Source organism: Fukomys damarensis, unplaced genomic scaffold (genome assembly GCF_012274545.1).
Source record: "Fukomys damarensis isolate Sample0158 unplaced genomic scaffold, DMR_v1.0_HiC HiC_scaffold_13, whole genome shotgun sequence".
Taxonomy (NCBI): Eukaryota; Metazoa; Chordata; class Mammalia; order Rodentia; family Bathyergidae; genus Fukomys; species Fukomys damarensis.
This window is the reverse complement of record NW_022900925.1, coordinates 20005534-20024636: the sequence shown is the minus strand read 5'-3', so window position 1 is coordinate 20024636 and position 19103 is coordinate 20005534. Positions and strand designations below refer to the sequence as shown.

Below are 19103 nucleotides of genomic sequence, written 5' to 3'. Positions count from 1 at the left end.
CGTTTCCAGGGTGCTTTGGGAGTCAGAAGAGCTGCTTTCCTATGTGGGCAGTCATGAGGCTTCAGGAGAGACTCTTATATGTTGCTTACCCTGTGATTGGGGGTCCAAACCCCATAACATGCAGAGACCTCTCTCCTCCCATTCCCCTTTCCTTGATTTCTTCCTCCCCCATACCGGTTCTCTTCCCACAACACTGGGGACTGAACTCAGGGCCTTGTGTACGCTGAGCAAGTGCTCTAATGTTGATTGATGCCTCCATCCCTATTTGTTTCTTTGTTTTCTTATGTATGGTACTGTTTTTTTCATACCGGGGATCGAACTGAACTCTGGTCCTTGCACTTGCCAGGTAGGTGCAGGAACCACTGAGGTAAATCCCTGGCCCTCTTGTTTATGATGAGGATTAAACCCAGAGCCTTTGCACTGAGCAACATCTATCTCCAGCCTTTTGAAATTTCTTGCTAAATCACTAACTTGCCCATGCTGGGGTGTGCATTAACTTGCAATCCTCTGGCCTCACCCTTCCAGAATGCTGGTATTACAGGTGTGGGATACACACCCAGCTCCCCAGCCTTTTTTGTTTTTGGTACTAGGGATAGAACTGGGGACCTTGAACTTGTGAGGCAGGTGACAGAACCACTGAGTTAAATCCCCGGCCCTGCCCAGCCTTTTAAAATTTTTGTTTTGAGACACAGTCTTTCAAAGTTGTCCAGGCTGGCCTGAAATTTGCAATCCTTCTGCCTCAGCCTCCTGAGTAGCTGGGATGACAATATGCATGACTACTCACCAGGCTATGCAGAGACTCCCATAACAACTCTCTCAACTCTCTGGGTGTCCATCAAAGTCAAGTCTGTTTCTGCAAGTCCCTCCATGGGAGGGAAAAGAACAAAGACTCATAGAGCAGGGGTCTTGGTAATGTTTCTCTAACATTCCAGCCACCTGAGACCTTTCAGCTCCCCTTTTCCATCTCAGAGCCTTTAAGCATTTTCTTCTCTTAGCTTAAAAAGTGTTTGCCTTACCTTAGGCCCTTTGAGTAATCTATTCAAGGTTTCACTTTTTTTTTTGGCTTTTTTGAGACAGGGTCTCACTGTGTAGTTGAGACTGACCTGGAACTCACTGTGTAGCGCAGGCTGGTCTTGAACTCACAGCGATCCTCCTGCCTCAGCCTCCTGAGTGCTGGGATTACAGGCGTGCGCCACCACACCTGGTCAGGTACTTTTATTTTTGAGCCAACATCTCATTATGTTGTCCAGGCTAATCTCAAAACCTGGATTTAAATGATCTCCCTGCCTCAGCCTTGTGAGTAGCTAAGACTACACGTATGTCATGGTGCCAAACTCCAATAGCATTTTTAACTCATGAAGAAAAACCACTATTTTTCAAGAATGAAAAGTAGGTATTTAAACCATTTTTTTCTCAGGTTTTTAATATGAAAACTTTTTTTTTCTTTTTTGTTTTTGGAGAAAGGGTCTCACTAGTAGTTGAGACTGAACTGGAACTCACTATGTATCCCAGGCTGGTCTCAAACTTGCAAGGATCCTCCTGCCTCAGCCTCCCAAGTGCTGCAATTACAGGCGTGCACCACCACGCCTGGCAATATGAAAATTTTTAAATCTGTACAAAATTTGCATGAACAGGAAAATAAATGTCCACATATATTTCATCTAGATTCGTCAGTCACTGACGTTTTACACAGTGGTTCTCTCTCTCCCCCATGTATAATCTTTGTATCTGTATGAATATACACACATATACTCTGTTCATTAAAAATGTATATGTACACTTAGGTTTTGTTGGACCATTTAGGAATTGGTTGTAGGCATCACTACGTTTTTGCCTCAGCAGTGGTCCTCCCATACAAATACAGCATGATTATCAGTCTTACAATATTATTAGCCAATATACATCCATATTTATATTTCTTCAATCATCTCAGTCGTATCCTCTGTAGCTCTTTGTTGTTTGCAGTAGTGGGGATTGACCAGGGGCCTTCACACTGAGCTGTGTCCCCAGCTTATTTTTATTTTTAAATTTTGAGATAAGGTTTTGCTAAGTTTCCCAAGCGAGGCTCAAACTTGGCCATTTTCCTGTCTCAGCCTCCCAAAGTGCTGGGATTTCAGACATACACACAGCACCAGGCCTAAAACTGGTGTTGATTTTTAAAATCCAGGATCCAACCAAGAACCATGAATTGCATCTGATTGCCAGTTCTTAGTCCTTTTTCATCTCAAATTTCCAGACTGTATCTTTGAGAGTCCAGGCTAGTTGTTTAGTAGAATTGCCTAATGTGAATTTGCTTTTTTTTTTTTTTTTTTGGTACGAGGGATCGAACTTGGGTCCTTGCACTTGCAAGGCAGGCAGCGGAACCACTGAGCTAAATCCCCAGCCCTGTGAATTTGAATTTGTCTATATTCCTTATGGTTAGATTCAGACTGAACTTTTACTTATGGGGCAAGATGCCATTTGTACCATGCTGTGGGTGCCCCTACATTTCCATGCTCCTATTTAAGATCGGAGGAAGTGCTGGGCCTTCAGGGTGCCTCAAGCCTGGGTGTGCTTGGGTGGGGGGTAGGTACTGTACTGGAGCCTGAGCTCCCCAAATCTGGGCAGTGCGGAAGGCCCAGGGAGCAGGAAGATAAACTGCAGCTTCAGTCTGTGCGCTGCTCATGGCCAGGGGTGGCTGCAGGCTTCAGGCACCCTTGCTGGGCATGAGGGGCAGAGTGAGAACTTCTCCTTTGCACCAGGTGGCTGGCCAGCTCCTCAGCCGAAGGTCACCTGTTGCTGCGCCCACTCTCTATGGGTGCACCTGGAAGGGAAACAAAGGGGCTGAGGGAGGTGGCCATGTGAGGGCAGTTCTGGGGAAAGGCATACGATATCAGGGGAGCTAGAATAAAAAAGTTTGGGGCAGCGTGGGATAGTGCACGCCTGTAATCACTCAGGAAGCTGAGGGAGGAGGATTTCCACAAGTTCAAGGAGAGCCTGGGTCACATAGTGAAACAAAACAAAAACAAAACCCTATGCACACAACAAAAAAGCAAAATAGGTTGGGAAAGAAAAGCAAAAATAAAATTTAAAAATAAATGGAAAAAATGACAAAGGGAACACACACACACACACACACACACACACACACACACACACACACATTGTTGGGAAAGAAAAGCAAAAATAAAATTTAAAAATAAATGGAAAAAATGACAAAGGGAACACACACACACACACACACACACACACACACACACACACACACACATCCCAGAGAGGGAGAAAAAAATGAAGAGACAGAGACACACAGAAGGAGAGGAACCAAGAGACTCAGGCCCAGAACAAAAGAAAACAGCAGCATCCCTTCTTGGTTTCCGAGTTCCTCTGGCTTCAAGAATTGGGACAGTGAAGAGAGTTTGTGCTTATCCTCAGCAGACTTAGAGGGCACAAGGGCTCCCCCAAGGGACTCTGTGGGAGTCACCTGCTCTAGCTGTGCTTTTCCAGAAAGAACTTCATGCCCAGAAGCCAGGCCCGGGCCACAAGTTTTCTGTTCTAGCTCAGCACATCTGGCCTTTTGCAAGGGCCACAAGCAGATAGGGAAGTCTCCCTGTGACAAGGAGTAGGAGAGAGACTGAAAAAAGAAAGCACCATAAATAGCCCCACCCCACCCAGAGCAGAGTGGAGCCAGGAATCCAGGATCCCAGGAACTGCTCAGCAGGGCGACCTCAGCCAGAAAGGCCAGGCCAGGGGTGAGGGAACTGCCCAGCTGCTCAAGCAGGCAGGGGAGAGGCGGCCTCAAAGGTTCAGCCAGGGCCAAATTCCTCTAGAAGCTCATGGACAAGGACTCTGTTAGAGGAACTTGGGGTGCCCAGGGGACTCTGTGGTAATGATGCGCAGCGTCTGTGCTTTTCTTAGGCAGGAAGCGAAGACCACAGAAAGCACAGAGTCAGGGCTATTTGGGCCTCACAGCTGAGCCCAAATGCAGAAGCCCTACTCTGTCCCCAGCCAAGAGCGCCGCCCTGGCCCGTGGCTGCTCACCGAGGAGGTGGAGAGGTGTCAAGGGGCGGGAAAGGACATCCCGTAAACACTCCAGCCACTCCCGCTGCTCCTTCTCGCTGGGGCAGGTGAGGACGAATCTCCGCCGCGGGGTGACGACGGTGAGGCCTGCTTTCCAGCGATTTCCCCGGACTCCCTTGGGCAGCTCTTCAAGTACTTCATATCCCTGCTCCTTGCTCCCCAGAAAAACCTGGCCCTGCTCGAAGGCATCCTGAAAACCAGAAGGCGTCTGTACGTCCCAAGCCAGCGCTGGGGCAGAAGGGTCCCTGCACCCCTGACAGCTCTGCTACATTGAAATCCTAAAACAAATGACACATCCTCCATTGAAAAGATAACTAAGGTTTACAGAGAGCTCACTGAGCACGAGGAACTCATGTGCTTTGTATGTTGCAACTCATACAGTACATCAACTTCATTTATCACAGCAACTTCCGATCAAGGCATTTAAGCCTTGTTAGCTAGGCGTGGTGGTGCACGCCTGTAATCCCAGCACTGGGGAGGCTGAGGCAGGGGGATCACTGTGAGTTCGAGACCAGCCTGGGCTACATGGTGAGGTCCAGGCCACTCTCAACTACATAGTGAGACCCTGTCTCAAAAAACAAAACAAAATGAAACAAAAAATAAATAAAGTAAGCCTTGTTTCAGAGGAGGAAACTGCGACACAGAGAGCTAAGTGTACCCTCTACCCAGGGCATGCCAGCCACTGCAAAGGCAGGGCTGAGACAGAGCCAGACCCCTGCCTTCCAGGCCCACACCTCTAACCATTCCACTCTTCGCCTCCTGGTTAGATGAAGCCCTAGCCAGATGTGATGGCGCAGGCGTGAAATCCCAGCACTCAGGCTAAGCCCTGGTCTGGGTAACTCGGGAAGTAGTTCTTACCAGGGGGTTCTTGTAATAGAGCAGCCTCCGTTCCTGGGGATCCAAGGAAAACCACCTTTTCTTGAAAGGTTCTCTCTGCTGCAAGAGAGGGAACCTCTTACCAGGATGGTAAAGCAGGGGACAGAGGTCGGGATCAGCTCAGGCCAAGCCTAGGCCACGGGCCAGTCCCCCTGGTTCTCCAGCCCTGCTGGCTTCCCAGTCAGGTTCCCTGGTGCTTCTCCCCAGGGCCTGGGCTCTGCCCCTCCCCTCCCAGTCCCCAGCTGCCACCTTACCCAGCTCTGCCCTCTGCCTACTTGGCCCTGCTGTCTCCAGGTGCGGCCTGGAGTTGGAAGGGGTGCTTCCCTCTTTCTCAGGCTGTGGACAAAGAAGTCTCAGAAAAAGGGAGCTGGGAAAATCAGAAGTGGCTCCTGCTCCTCAGGGCTGAAAGTACTGGCCCTGGTCACATTCTAACCTCAGTCAGCAGGGAGAATGCTCCAGGCCTGGGCGAGAGCCACGGAGAGGGGCTGTGCCTGGCTGGTGGAGGAAGGAACCTTTTCAGCCTGCCCAGGCTTTCCTTTATGCTATCTCCTGACAATTTCGCTCTCCTTTTAATAGTTAGTGTATCACAGGAACACATTAAACCTTTAAAAATAAACTAGAATGCCGCCACTTTTGCAGAATGTTTCAGGGGGAAGCTCTGCTTTCTCCCTCCTTCTCCCCTCTCCCACAGCCCCTGCAATCACCAGGACCCCCTCCAGCCGGACTTCTGACTTTGAACTTGCCTCCCTCAGCTCAGCATCCAGGCCCTGCCCCACAATGGCGTCCGCCTTCCCCTCCTGCACAGAGAAGCGGGCATGAGAAAGCCCTGGTGGCGGTTCGGCAAGGGGAGCCAGGCCGAGCTGGAGGCAGGGAGGGTGTGCTGGGGAGGTGGCGCGCGGGGACACTGGGGCAGCCCCCACGGAGCACGCGTGTTTCCTCAGCCAGTCACAGGCCCGGTCTCCCCTGGCAGTGCTGGTGGGCTCCTGGCACAGAGCACCAGAGGTTCTGGAGCGCCCCAAAGCTGTCTCCCCAGGGAGTCCCTTCTCAGCTCCCCTTTCCCAGGGGCAGGGGTGGTCGCACGAGTTCAGAGGAAAGAAGCTGATGTTGAGGGAAACTGAGTTTGCCGAGGAGAGGGAGAAGCCCCAGAGCGAGTCGGAACACGGCCCTGCCAACGCCGCTCAGACCTTCAGTCCAGGAACTTCCACCTGAGCTAACTTCCCTTCCTTCCCTTTGCAGCCCTGCCTCCCCACTCCTTCACCTCCCCAATCCTGCCCTACTGGTGACTGGGCCAGGGCCGGGCCCACAGGCTCCCCCAAGGAGGGGTGGATGTACCTTTGGACCGGTCTTCTCCATGAAGCCTTGTTTGAGGTAGTTCCTGGTGATGAGGGGGACGAGCTGTCGGGAGAGAGATGGACGCTGACCCCCACTCACACACCAGAGGTCAAGGTTCCCAGAGCTCGGCTCCCAGACCAAAGGGGAAGTGCGGGATGGGGAAGGAAGTGTATACTCGATGGCTGGGTTATATATGGAAGGTGTGATGTTCCCGTTTCAACAAAATCAGTCGACAGCACCCCAGATGTTTGCAGAGCTTCCTGGCACGGCTGAGTCAGGGGTGAAGGGCTTGTTTTAAGGACTCCTTCAGGCAAGGCTGCGAGGAGACCCTGTTGGGGCCAGGGAGCACTGTCCCAGGCCCTACTGTGTGGCAGGGTTTGGGTGCGATTCTCAACCACCCTGGGAGGAGAGTCTTGTCAGTCTCAAAGCCACACAGCATGAGGAAGCGGCAGCCACATGCCGGGCCACCACACTATGACACTGAAGTGTGAACACGCCAGAGCCTTCTGAGCAGGCCCCAGCTGAGGCCTGGGCACTGGTAGGGACGCTGCAACAGGGCCACGAGGAGGTGACAACGGAGTAGGTAAACAGGAGACAGGAGTCAGGAGACCTGGGCTCTGGCTGCGCTTCTGACCTCCTCCAGCCACGTGACCTCGGTAAGCTCCTCTGGGTCCCTGCACAACGAGGAGACTCAGTCCCGTGACCACCAGCAGCCCTTCCAGCTGCCTGCCCTGTGCTCAGAAAGGCTGCCAGGGACTGGCACTGGCCTCCTATGATGGGAGGTCTGAAAAGAGGAAGGTCAGGAGCTAGAAATGAAAATCCCTTCTCCCAAAATGCATTAGAGAGGCTTTCATCCTCCGTTACAGAAAACAGATGAAGCTCTGTCTGCTTCCTGAACTTGAGCGAGCACAGGGCCACTCCAGGCCCAGGGAAATGACGGGAGGAAGAGACATCACCGGGGTGGAGTGCTCACTGCTGGCCTGCAGACCACGGGGCTCCTGCGATTGCCACAACAGCCCCTAAGGTAGCCACTGTCCTCCTGGTCACAGACAGCACACAGAGGCTCACAGAAGCGAGATGGCCTGCCCTCTGCTTCAGAGTCTGTGAACTGAGATCTTAACAAATGCTGCCCTAGCACTCATCCACTGAGCTCTCCTCCCAGCCCTACATGGGCTCCCGATGAAAAGACCACAAGCCCACAGGGTTTCCCTGAATTTCTAGCATCTGAACCCTTCAGTCTGAGCCAGGCCGGGGTGGCGGCCCAGAGCCTGACATGGCACACAGACACAGGGCGAGAGGAAAGACAGAGAGGTGTGCTGGGAGGAGCCTGGGGATGCACAAGGGTAGTGATGCTCAAGGGGAGGCCAGGGGACATTGAGGACACTAGCCAAAGACCAAGTTCCCGCATACAAGTCAGCAAAGACGGGAAGCTGGCCCAGATTAAATAAGGCAGAGCATCTGCACTTTGTCCTTCCTCCTCCTGGTCACCAGTCCACACTCTGGACTTCTGGCCAATAGGAACCAGCCATAACCAGCACACTGACCTTGACTCACCGTGACCTCCAGGATTCTAACCTCAGCCTTGCTAGAACTGACCCCGGGGAGCTGCCGACTCCTTGCATCCCTGGGCCCAGAGTGGACCCTGTTCCAGACACCGAGCTCCCTGCAACCCGGGCACTGGGGAAGACTTAGGCTTTCAAGGAGCAGCAAACAGGAATTAAAAAAATAAAAAAAAGTCCAAGCATTAATATGGTCTCTCCACCTCAGTCATTTCAAAACTCTCTCAGAGGGGAGCCTAAAATAGGGATCAGACCACAGCACTTCAGAGTTGGAGGGTCCTGAAGTTGACCTGAAGCAACCGCCATCTTACCAATATGGAAACAGATGCTTGGAGAGGGGCTGTGACCTGCAAGGTCACATAGTAAGTCAGTGAAAGACATGCACAGACATGTGCAACATGTGGGCCCTCCCTAGCCACCACTGAGGGTGGAGTCCCCGGATGTCTGGGGACAATTAAGATGAAGTTCTCGAGCTTAATATCCCTTGGCCATCGCAAACAGACCTGCTCCTAACTAATGGGAGGGTGCCAAGGCCTTCTGAGACCCTTCACTTGCCCTTCCTGGGACTCAGTTTCTCATGAGTAAAATGGGAATAATCACTCCATGTAATTGCCCGCTCTAGGGGATGACTAGATAAAAGGGGTTAGGAAATAAAGTGAGTTAAAAGCACTTTGTAAGTAGTATTTAGGGGTCATCTGTACATTTGAGTGCGAGAAGAGGCCAGAAAGAGACCCTCAAAGGCTGAGCCCATTGACAATGTGATCACAGCCATGTATTCCAAAAATGACCTGCTTTTTGGAGGCCGCTTCACTCGTACCCCTCCAGCCTGCCCAAGACCAAGTCTTTGGCTTCCCCTGGGGTAGAGGCCCAGCCCCCCGCCAAATCTCAAGACCTGGCCTGCAACAAACATAGTTTGACCTAGACAGAGAGAAAAGGAGGCGGCAGTGGGCAGACTCAGAAGCTGGGGTCCACATCCAGCTCACCTCAGCCTCCGGGAGGTCAGGAAAGGCCATTTTTAGGTATTGCAGACGGGCTGCTCGGAGAGCGTTGAACCAGTCCACGATCTCCTACCAAGAAAAACGCAAAGAACACGGACAGCTGGTGAGACTGAGGTGGTGGCAACTGACCCAGGTGGTGGGGTTAGGGCTGTGAGGTTTCTGGCACATCCGTCCCCACCACACAGCTCCACCTAGGGCCATCCTCGGAGGACTGTATCACAGCCCAGGGGCCACCAAGCAAGCAGGAAGCCACAGAACTCAGAGCCACCGCGAGGGCTCAGGTGAGCTGGAAGTGACACACGTGGCTTAGAATGTGGTTTGCCTTTTCTTTTTCCTTCCTGCCTTTTTTTGGTACTGGGAACTGAACACAGGGCCTGGCACGCACTAGGCAAGCTCTACGCACACCCAGCCCTACCCTAAATTCTTTAGCATGACTTACTCTGCCCTCTGAGCACCTTCCACACACAACTGCTGACTCCTCACGCACTGCTCACCTCCCACAGCACAGGACGCTCCCCCAAGCTGGACACAGTTTCACACCAACCTCCCTCACACACACATTGTTGTTAGTACTGGGGATCAAACTCAGGGGCACTCTACCACTGAGCAACACCTCCAGCCCTTTTTATTTTTTAAACTTAAACGAGATCTTCCAAAATTTCTCAGGCTGCTCTTGAACCAGCAATCTTCCTGGCTCGGCCTGAGAGCACCTGGGATTACAGGCGTATACCACCGCACCCAACCATGCATAGCTTTTACCTAGGCCATGTCAGTCTTCCTGCAGGTTAGCTTAGCTGTTGTAAGAAACTGGTGGGTGGTTGCTCAGCCACAGACCTGCTTCTCTAAGAACCGCCCCACCACGCATACCCCACATCCCCACCTTTTGTCCATTTCTTGGCCACAGAAAGGGAAAGAGCATAGGTATAGCACAGAGGCTTAATTGGGCTTATCATATTATCTCTCCCAGGAGTCTGGAATTGGGAGGCTGAAAGACCTGTTCAAATACCTTCAGTGTGGACTGAAGTATATATATGTATGTATGTATATATGTGTGTGTGTGTGTGTGTGCGTGCGTGTGCGCATGTGTATTTTATTTTTATTTATTTATTTATTTTTGTACCTGGGATCGACCTTGGGTCCTTGTGCTTGCAGGGCAGGTGGCAGAACCACTGAGCTAAATCCCTGGCCCTGAAGTAATATATTTTGATGTAATATTGTGATTGAGAAAGTTATTTGAGTATGGTTTCAAAGGAATTAAACAATTTTCTCCCTTTCACTGCCCTAAGGACAGGGGTCTAGTATTCCAAAGTTCTGAGATCATTGTTCCGGGAATTTTTTTTTTTTTTTTTTTTTTTTTTGGTACTAAGGTTGAAACTTGGGACCTTGAGCTTGCAAAGCAGGCTGCGGAAGCACTGAGCTAAATCCCCAGTCCTGTTCCAGGAATGTTTAAGAAAAAAACGCCTCCAGGCCTTCACTTCACAAAGTCTCTCCTGTCAGAGACAGTTAGTCCTGGGGCCAAATCCAACCTATATAAATGTTTGGGCTTCTCTTTTTTTGACCCCCTCTTGCAGTAAATGAAGATTGAACCCTGGACCTTGCACATGCTAAGTAAATTCTGTACCACTGAGCTGTATCCCTAGCCCCTGCATACATGTTTGATTCCTGAAAGTTTGTTTTTGTTTCAATTCTCTATGCAGGTTTTCCTGTTTGTGACAACCTCCACCCTTTTACTTCTGAATTTCCTAGCTTGCTCCTGCAAGCATGAATTTGCCGCTGTCATTAATGCCCATCTTGTACGTACAGTGTTCTGATGCCTTTCCTCATTTTTTTGGTACTGGGGATCAAACTCAGGTCCTTGCTTGCGAAGCAGGGGGCAGAACCACCAAGCTAAATCCCCGGCCCATTACTGCCCATCTAACAGAGAAGCTGGAGTCCCCAGGGAAAGAGAAGGAAGGCCACCTCTGGGTTGCCAGCTGCACCACCCTGGGCAAGTGGGAGAGAGCCAGGTTACAGAACTGACAAAGACGCTGCATCTCAGCAGAAGTCCTTGAGGCAGTGCCTGGTGTGGAGGGGCTGCCATTGGTGTCTAGCCAGGCTGGATATGGGGAGAGCGGCAGGGACACCCCCACCCCACGGTCTGAGGACCAAGGATCCCCTCTACACCTCCAAGACTGTCCAGGCCCCAAGTAAGACCAAAGAAGAGAGGAGGAAAGGTGACTAATAGTTAGATTTCTTGCTAAACTTGGAAATGAGGCCCCTGAATTTAGAGAAACAAAGGATGACTTTAGTTGAAACCTAGTGTGATGGAATAACTTGTATGGCTGTAAATGTTTTGTTTTATTTTTGGTACTGGGGATTGAACTGGGAACCTTGCGCTTGCGAGGCAGGGGGCGGAACTACTGGGCTAAATCCCGGGCCTAGGAATAACGTGTATGTGTTAGAAAGTGTGCGGGTTTTCTCTCTCTCAGTCTCCTCCCCCACCGTTTGTCTCATTTTCTTGTTCTCTCTTCTCCTTGTTTTCATCTCTGTCTCTGTCTCTGTCTCTCTCTCACACACAGCTCCCGATGCTAATCTCTCAGAAGGCCCAGCCATACTCTGGCCCTTGAGATAAATATTTGCATATCTTCCCAGTCCACGTCCTTTAAACCAGATTGAGTGTGGTCCCTTTTTTTTTGGTTTTTTTGAGACAAGATCTCACTGGGTAGTTGAGACTGATCTGACCAGGCTGGTCTCGAACTCACAGCGATCCTCCTGCCTCAGCCTTCTTCTGAGGGCTGGGATTACAGGTGTGCGCCACCACACCTGGCTGAGTGTGCTCCTTTTTAGCATAGCAACTAGTTCTTAAACAGAAACTTTCCTCGGGAAAGACTTCTGATACAGCGCCCCACCACACACACACACGTGTGGCCATTCCCATCACACCCGGTCATCAGTGCCTGTCTCCCTGACTCCCTCCTCCTGGAGGCCCACGGCTCGGCATCCTTCACCACCATGCTCCCCAGAACCTCGGCACTCTGCAGAGGCTCAATCCTTCCGAATTCAGTGACTGTGAATTCACCTGGGAATCATGACGCAGGCGTGAGATTGGCTATCGACTTTGTCCTGCACATGTGGTGTGGTCATGAGCAAAGAACTCCAACAACTGCTTGTAACGCACTCCAAGGTTATGAAACACATCCATGCTTCTCGGTCACCCCTCCCCACCCGCTTCTAAAGCCCCTCTGAGAGGTGGATGGGAGAATCTACAAACAAACCAACTGCCTCAGGAGGGAAGGGACCTGTCCCAGTGACTCGGCCAGGAGCGACAGGCTTAGGCTCGGCTCCCTGCACTTCAGACTACGGCTCCAGGCACCCACCCAGAACATGAAAGAAGCAAGAAGGCCACTGCCAGGGCAGCCCATGGTCCCCACCCCGGTGTGAGAGACCTTCAGCAAGGCCGAGTCCATGCCCCTACTTTCTGGATCCTGCCGCCAAAGGTTCTCCAGCAGCAGAGGCATGTGGGGTGGTCAAATGGGTACAGGGCTATGTGACCCTGAGCAAGTTACCTACTAAGTCCACTCTCTCAGGAGCACGGGCACAAAACGTCCTCAGGGTTGTCTTGGGGATTATGACCTGATACGCAACACTCAGCAGCAGGTGTTTCCAACAGAGGCCACAGATAAAACCGTCAGCCCCAGCTCCCCTCCTCCCCTAGGTGGCGTCTCTGTCCCCTGCCCCATGATCTGACCCTACTCAGGCTCTGATCTAGATCATTCTTTTGGACTTGGTCTCCTGCCTGAGCTGACCTCCTGGCCCAGTCAGTGATGCTTTTTAGCGTTAATGCGCATCAGGGGATGGCCCAGGACCCTGTCAAGAGGGCAGCTGCTAATCGAGTAGGTCTGCCTGGACCTGAGGCTCCAGCTCTCACAAGCGGGTGAAACCAAAGCTTTGAATCCAGGACAACAGCCAAGAAGCAAGGCTCACACCTGACCTCCCTGTCCTGGAAGTGGGGAGTACCTCCCCTATTCAGAGTCTCTGCCCTGGCTCGATTCGCCCTCGCTGGGCCTTCTGCTAACTGGACTCTCATTGGCGGCCATGCACTGTTCACATATGTCCCCGGCACCTGCCACTTTCCTGCCTCACATCTCACTCTGCCTTCCTCATAGCTCCATCTCAGACCAGGAAATGAAAACAGGTGAAGGTGAGCAGCAGGAGCAAGCCCGAAGGGGCAACAGAGTGCACCTCGAAACAAGCCAGGGAGGCAGTGAGCCCAGCCTGCAGCGCCCAGGTGCCCACAGGAGGCGGGGGCGGCCACACCGGGCACCTCACCTTCCCGCTCTCGTGATACAGGAACAGGTTCCGAGTGTGGCTCTCTCTCCCATAGGTGATCTGCAGCCCATGGGGGTGCCCTATCTTCTCTGTCTGGAAAGTGGCATTCAAGTCCTTGATGCTGATGACAGCTTTGGGGCTTTTATCCTGAAAGAGAGAAAGAGTGGCAGGGGTTAGCAGGGTGTCCTTACATCACATTCATCAAGACCCTAAGGCAAACAGAAAAACAATGTACTATTTTCTGGGCTTAAATGTCCTTGCTCTAATGTCTAATGTCTTTTTTACCCCCTAGTACTGGAGATTGAACTCAGGGCCTCTACACTGAGCTATATCCTCAGACCTTCTTTATTTGGTATTTTGAGGCAGGATCTCACTAAGTCACTGAGTTGCCTGGGCTAGGCTTGACCTTGTGGTTCTCTTGCCTCAGTCTCCCAAGTAGCAAGGGTTACAGGCATGCACCACCATCTCTGGCCTATAATGCTCTTCACCAGGTTTTTCTCCGAAGATCACCGGAAGATTATTCTTTCTAAAAACGTACTAGGAGAAATACTAACAATATTTTAAAATCTACTTTTGTCAATGTTCTTCCTCAATTTTAAAAAAAGAAATAGAACATCACCAGGTTGGGGATATAGCTCTGTGGTGGAGCACTTGCCTTGAAGGCCCTCAGTTCACCTCTAGCACCGAAAAAGGAAAAAAAAAAGATATTACTAAAAAAAACCAATTCCTTTAAACCGTGGCACATGCCTGTATTCCCAGCACTTGGGAGGCTGAGGCAGGAGGATCACTGTGAGTTCAAGACCAGCCTGAGCTACATAGTGAGTTCCAGGTCAGTTTCAACTACACAGTGAGACCCTGCCTCAAAAAACCACACACACACACACACACACACACACACACACACACACACACACCAATTCCCTTAAGTAAGACTCACCTCCCCTGTGCTCCTGCATTCCCCAAGGCAACCACTGTCACAGGTTTGGTGTTGCTCTTTCTGGTCCTGTTTTTATACTTGTACCCACACAGACACACATGCACACATCTATGAACAATTCATGGTGTTTTCTTCTAAGGCTCTAATTCACATAAATGGTGTCATCACACATGGACCATTTTGCCTTCCTTTTGTCACTCAATATTATATTTCTAGGGACCGGGGATTTAGCTCAGTCGTGCTGCCGCCTAACTTGCAAGTACAAGGTCCTGAGTTCGATCCCCGGTACCAAAACCAAAACACATTTCTGACGTCTACCCATGTTGAATACACCAAAGCTTATCAACCTACCTTCCTATTGACCTCTATGGAGATTATTTATGGTTTTTTGCTACCATAAATTATTCTACGGTCAGTTTATGTCCCTGGCACACATCTGTGGGAGTTTCTGTCGATCGCAGTGCATATTTGGGGATGCAATTGCTAGATCACACTTTTGAACATTTTCAACTCACGGGAAACAGCCAGTAACTCTGCAGGACAGCCCACAGCGGCTGAACCAACACTTCTGTCAATGACGCAGAAGAGCTCCCCTTCAACTGCATCTTCGTTCATGCCTGACACATCTCCCAATACAGAGCCAGGGATGTAGCTCAGTGGTCCTGGTGCCTGCCTCGCAAGTGCAAGGACCCGAGTTTGATCCCCAGTATTTTGTTTTGTTTTGGTACCGGGGATCAAACTCAGGTCCTTGCACTTGCGAGGCAGGCAGCGAACCACTGAGCCACATCCCCCGCCTAAATATATTGATATTTGCCAATACGATGGTTATAGAGTTGTACCTCATTGTTAATTTTCATTTAATCGAGTTTGTTGAGGTATGATTTATGAGCACAAAGCTACTCATTTCAAGAATAGTTTGGCCAGGCGTGGTGGCGCAGACCTGTGATCCCAGCACTTGGGAGGCTGAGGAAGGAGGATTGCCAGAGTTCAAGGCCAGCCTGGGCTACATAATGACTTCAAGACCAGCCTGAACTACATAGCAAGACCCTGTCTCAAAAAAAAAGAACAGCTTAGCCAAGCACAGTGGTGCACACCTGTAATCCCAGTGGCTGAGGACACGGGCAAGAAGGATCTCAAGATCAAGGCCAGCCTGGGCAAAATAATAACAAACAAACAAACAAAAAATACAAAGCCTTACTCTCACCCCAAAAGAGTTCCTTCCCTTTGCTGCTAATCTCTATTCCACTCCAACATCAGACAAGCATGTATCTGCCTTCTATTGGTAAAGAATGATTTTACCTTTTGTAGAATTTCAGAGATGGAATCATACAGTACTCTTTTTTAAGGCTTCTTTTGCTGAGAATAAAGTTTTTGAGGTTCATCTACGTTGTTAACATTTACCAAGGGCCTGGGGTTTGGCTCAGTGCTTCCCCCACCTGCCTCGCAAGCACAAGGGTCTTGTTCAATCCCCCGTACCCCCCTGATAAATAAAATTAACCGACAGTTTGTTGTTTTTTTATTGCTGACTAATATTCCATTCTGCCAGTATTCTTTATTCATTCAGTGGTAGTTGGACATATGGGTTCTTTCCAGGTTTTGGCTACTACAAAGGAAGCTTCTATGAACATTTGTGTACACAACCTTTTCTGAACATAGGCTTCTGTACCCTTTCAGTAAAGACCTCAAAGTGGAACGGCTGGTTTACACAGTCAAGTGTGTAACTAGCTGTCCTAAAACCTGCCAAATGATTTCCCAAGTGGGTTATCTCGGGTTGAGTACCACCAGCAAGACGTCCTGAGCGTTCCAGCTATTCTATAACCTCAGCACCTGGTGCCGTCAGCCTTTTTAATTTTAGTCATTCTGGTGGGTACACAGTTCATCTCATCTCACTGTGATTTTAATTTGAATCACTGCGAGGAGAATGATTTCTTTTCTTTTCTTTTGGTGGTACTGCAGTTTGAACCCAAGGCCTTCACCCTGAGGCAGGGTCTCCTGAAATTGCTAAATTGCCCAGACTGGATTCAAACTTGTGATCTTCCTACCTCAACCTCCCAGAGTGCTGGGATTATAGGCGTGTGCCCCAGGCACCTTTTATCTTTTCTTTAATTTCTTGCTCTCTCTCCCTCTCTCTCCCCTCTGCCCCTCTTTCTTTTTCTTCAATACTGGAGATTCAAACTGAACCCAAGAAGTGCTGAGCTACATTCCCAGTCTTAATTTTCCTTTGAATTTGAGGCAGGATCTTGCTAAGTGGTCCAGATTACTGGTTACAGCTCCCACCCTTTCTCTTCCGGCCTTTAAAGCACTTCTCCGTGTTTTCAACTGAAGACTGAGAAAAAAATCCCAACTGTCACTTGGAGGATTAACGCTCTGTCCCTATTATTTTCACTTGGCCCCAGACTGCGGCCACAGCTCTCCTAGCACTGCTCTGGTCTCTCTAGGAAAGCAACAGGAGAAAGAAATCACACTTTCTATGTATAGGAAATGAACGAAAGCAGAGGCTAGAGTGCTCAGAGCTCTTCCTCCTCTTACTTGGCTGGCCACTCCTTCACATTCTCTTTGTTGGAAACCTCTGGTCTCTAAATCCTCTGACACGGGACTGCCCCAGGCCTCACAGTGGTAGCTGGCCTCTGAAGAAGCCCTACCAGTTCCTTCCCTCCCAGGAGGCACCTAACACTCTGCCCAGAAAGACAGAATCTAGCTGGGTGTGGTGGCACACAGGAGTAATCCCAGCACTCTGGGTCTGACCTTCAACATCTTTTTCTTGCAAGGAATCCTGGCCATTTCCATTGCTAAACCAGTCCATATGCTGATGACTTCAGCTTCCCACTTGACCCACCCAAAGCTCCAAAAGCATCATCTAACTTCTTCCGCAATTTCTACACCTGCATGACGAGTAAGTATCTCAAACTGAAAAGGACCTCAGTCATCCCTTTTAGGGACTGAGTCTCTGCTATCTCAGCAAATGACAAATTTTTTCCTCTTGTTTTGAAGGTCAACAGTCTGGGAAATGGAACCAAAAATAGTGATACAAGCCTGCAGTCCCAGCTATTCAGGAGGCTGAGTCAGGAGAATCACTTGAGCCCACAAGTTCAAGACTAGCCAGAGAAGCGCCATAATGAGACTCTGTCTCAAAAAATGAAAAAAAAAAAAAAAAAAAAAAAAAAAAATCTGGGAATTGGGCTGAGGATGTCACTCACTGGTAGCTCTCACATCCAAACCTTCGGTAATTTTCTGGGTCTACTTCCAAAATGAATCCAGAATCTGATAACTCCTAACCATCCACTTCACTGCATTCTGGTCTAATCCATCATTATTCCTCACTTGGGTTATTAAAATAAAGTCCTAATTTATTTCTTTGCTTCCACTCTTATCTCCTCCCTCCCTCATCCTCAGCCAGCAGCAACCAGAGTGATCTTTTAAAAAGTTCAAGTCCCTGGGCATGGTAGTGCACGTCTGTAATCCCAGCACTCAGGTGGCTGAGGCAGGATGATCACTGTGAGTCTGAGGGCAGCCTGGGATGGATAGTTGGTTTTGGTCAGTCTCAACTACATAGTGAGACCCTGTCTCAAAAAAACCGAAAAAAGAAGAAAAAAAAATTCAAGCACATCATATCTCCACTAAAAGCCTAAGCACAAAAGTAAAGGCAAATGGAAGAGCACCGAAATTTAAAAATTCTATGCTTCAAGGGATATCGCTAAGAAAGTAGAAGGACAACCTGATAAGGGACTTGTATCTAGAATTTATAAAGAAGTACTAAATGAAAATACAACTAATTAAAATATGATAAAAGGATTTGAATAAATATTTCTGAAAATGAGATATACAGGTGGACAAAAAGTATATTTAAAAATGCTCACCTTCATTAATATGAAACAAATCAAAAGCACCATAAGAGCCAGGTGTAGGACGTACACCTGTAATCCCAGCCCTTGGGAGGCTGTGGCAGAAGGATTGCCATGAGTTCCGGGCTAGCCTGGGCTACACAGTAAGTTCAAGACCAGCCTGAACAACAGAGTGAGATCTTGTCTAAAAAAAAAAAGTAGAGAAATTAGGAACTTGTACACTGGTGGGAATGTAAAATGGTACGGCCACTTTGGAAAATAGTCTGGCAATTTTTCAAAAGGTGGTCACAGTTACTGTATGATGCATAATTCTATTCCTAGATATACCCGAGGTAGATAGAAATACAAATACCCATACAAATGGGCACAAAGACTTCTGGGAAGATGGCAAAGTGGTGAACAGCAGAGATTTGGTATCCAGACACTGGAATATAGCAACACAAGGAAGAAAAGTAGGAGGCAAGCAATCCCTGGCACCCAGCAAGGATTTGAAGCAAGAATTGAACCCCACAGGGAGAGTGAAGAGTGACTTCAATGAGGAAGGAGGTATCAAGGCCTGACTCACTACATGGGACGGGCAGCCCAAACCTGCAAACACACAGTGACTACTGGTGACGCCAGAGGCCTCCACAGAGAAATGCACTAGTGGAATGGAACAGTGGATGCAGCAGACTGAAGTGACTGCTAAGTAATTGGGGTTCAGAGGTGCCCTAGGAGAGGGTGATTAGCCAGTCGCCATCTTGGAGAGGGACCGACTGAGCTTGGAAATCAAGAGCTCCAGAGCAGCAGCAGGCTGGCTTCATCTGGCAGCTCCCATTCTCAGGGTGAGGCAGAATTGAGTCAAGTCAGCAGGAGCCAAGTTCAAGCCACCAGGAGACACATGAACATATCAGGCTCCAGGCTCACAGCCAGAAATCAGCCTGAACTGCAGTGGAACTAAAGATTCAGGCCTCCTGGGATTATTCACTACCCCTGTACATCTATGACTGGCCTGTTGGGATCAATCAACATGGATCTGGGCTCTGTGCATCCAATTTGTCTACCAGTAACATCAGAGACACGCCTTGAAGTGGACTTTTTTTTTCCTTATTTTTGTGTTTTCTTTTTTCTTGATTGTTTGCTTTTGTTTTTAAGAGTGTGAAGGTTGTTTATAGCTTTTTATAGTCTTTTTTTTTTTTTTTTTTTTTTTTTT

The 19103-nt window shown here is 49.4% G+C and overlaps 1 protein-coding gene across 1 annotated transcript in view; it reads right to left on the bottom strand.

The window, feature by feature from the left end:
* Positions 1-1591: 1591 nt before the first annotated feature.
* Positions 1592-19103, bottom strand: part of Adap2 (ArfGAP with dual PH domains 2) — a 43025-nt gene continuing 25513 nt past the window's right edge. Inside the window, exons 7-12 of the mRNA XM_010642367.3 lie at positions 13133-13279; positions 8810-8893; positions 6268-6330; positions 4918-4995; positions 4021-4249; positions 1592-2803 (exon numbers count right to left, since the gene is read on the bottom strand). Of these exons, the coding sequence (XP_010640669.1) occupies positions 2769-2803; positions 4021-4249; positions 4918-4995; positions 6268-6330; positions 8810-8893; positions 13133-13279 (636 nt within the window). The 3' untranslated portion in view covers positions 1592-2768. The remainder of the gene's footprint in view (positions 2804-4020; positions 4250-4917; positions 4996-6267; positions 6331-8809; positions 8894-13132; positions 13280-19103) is intronic.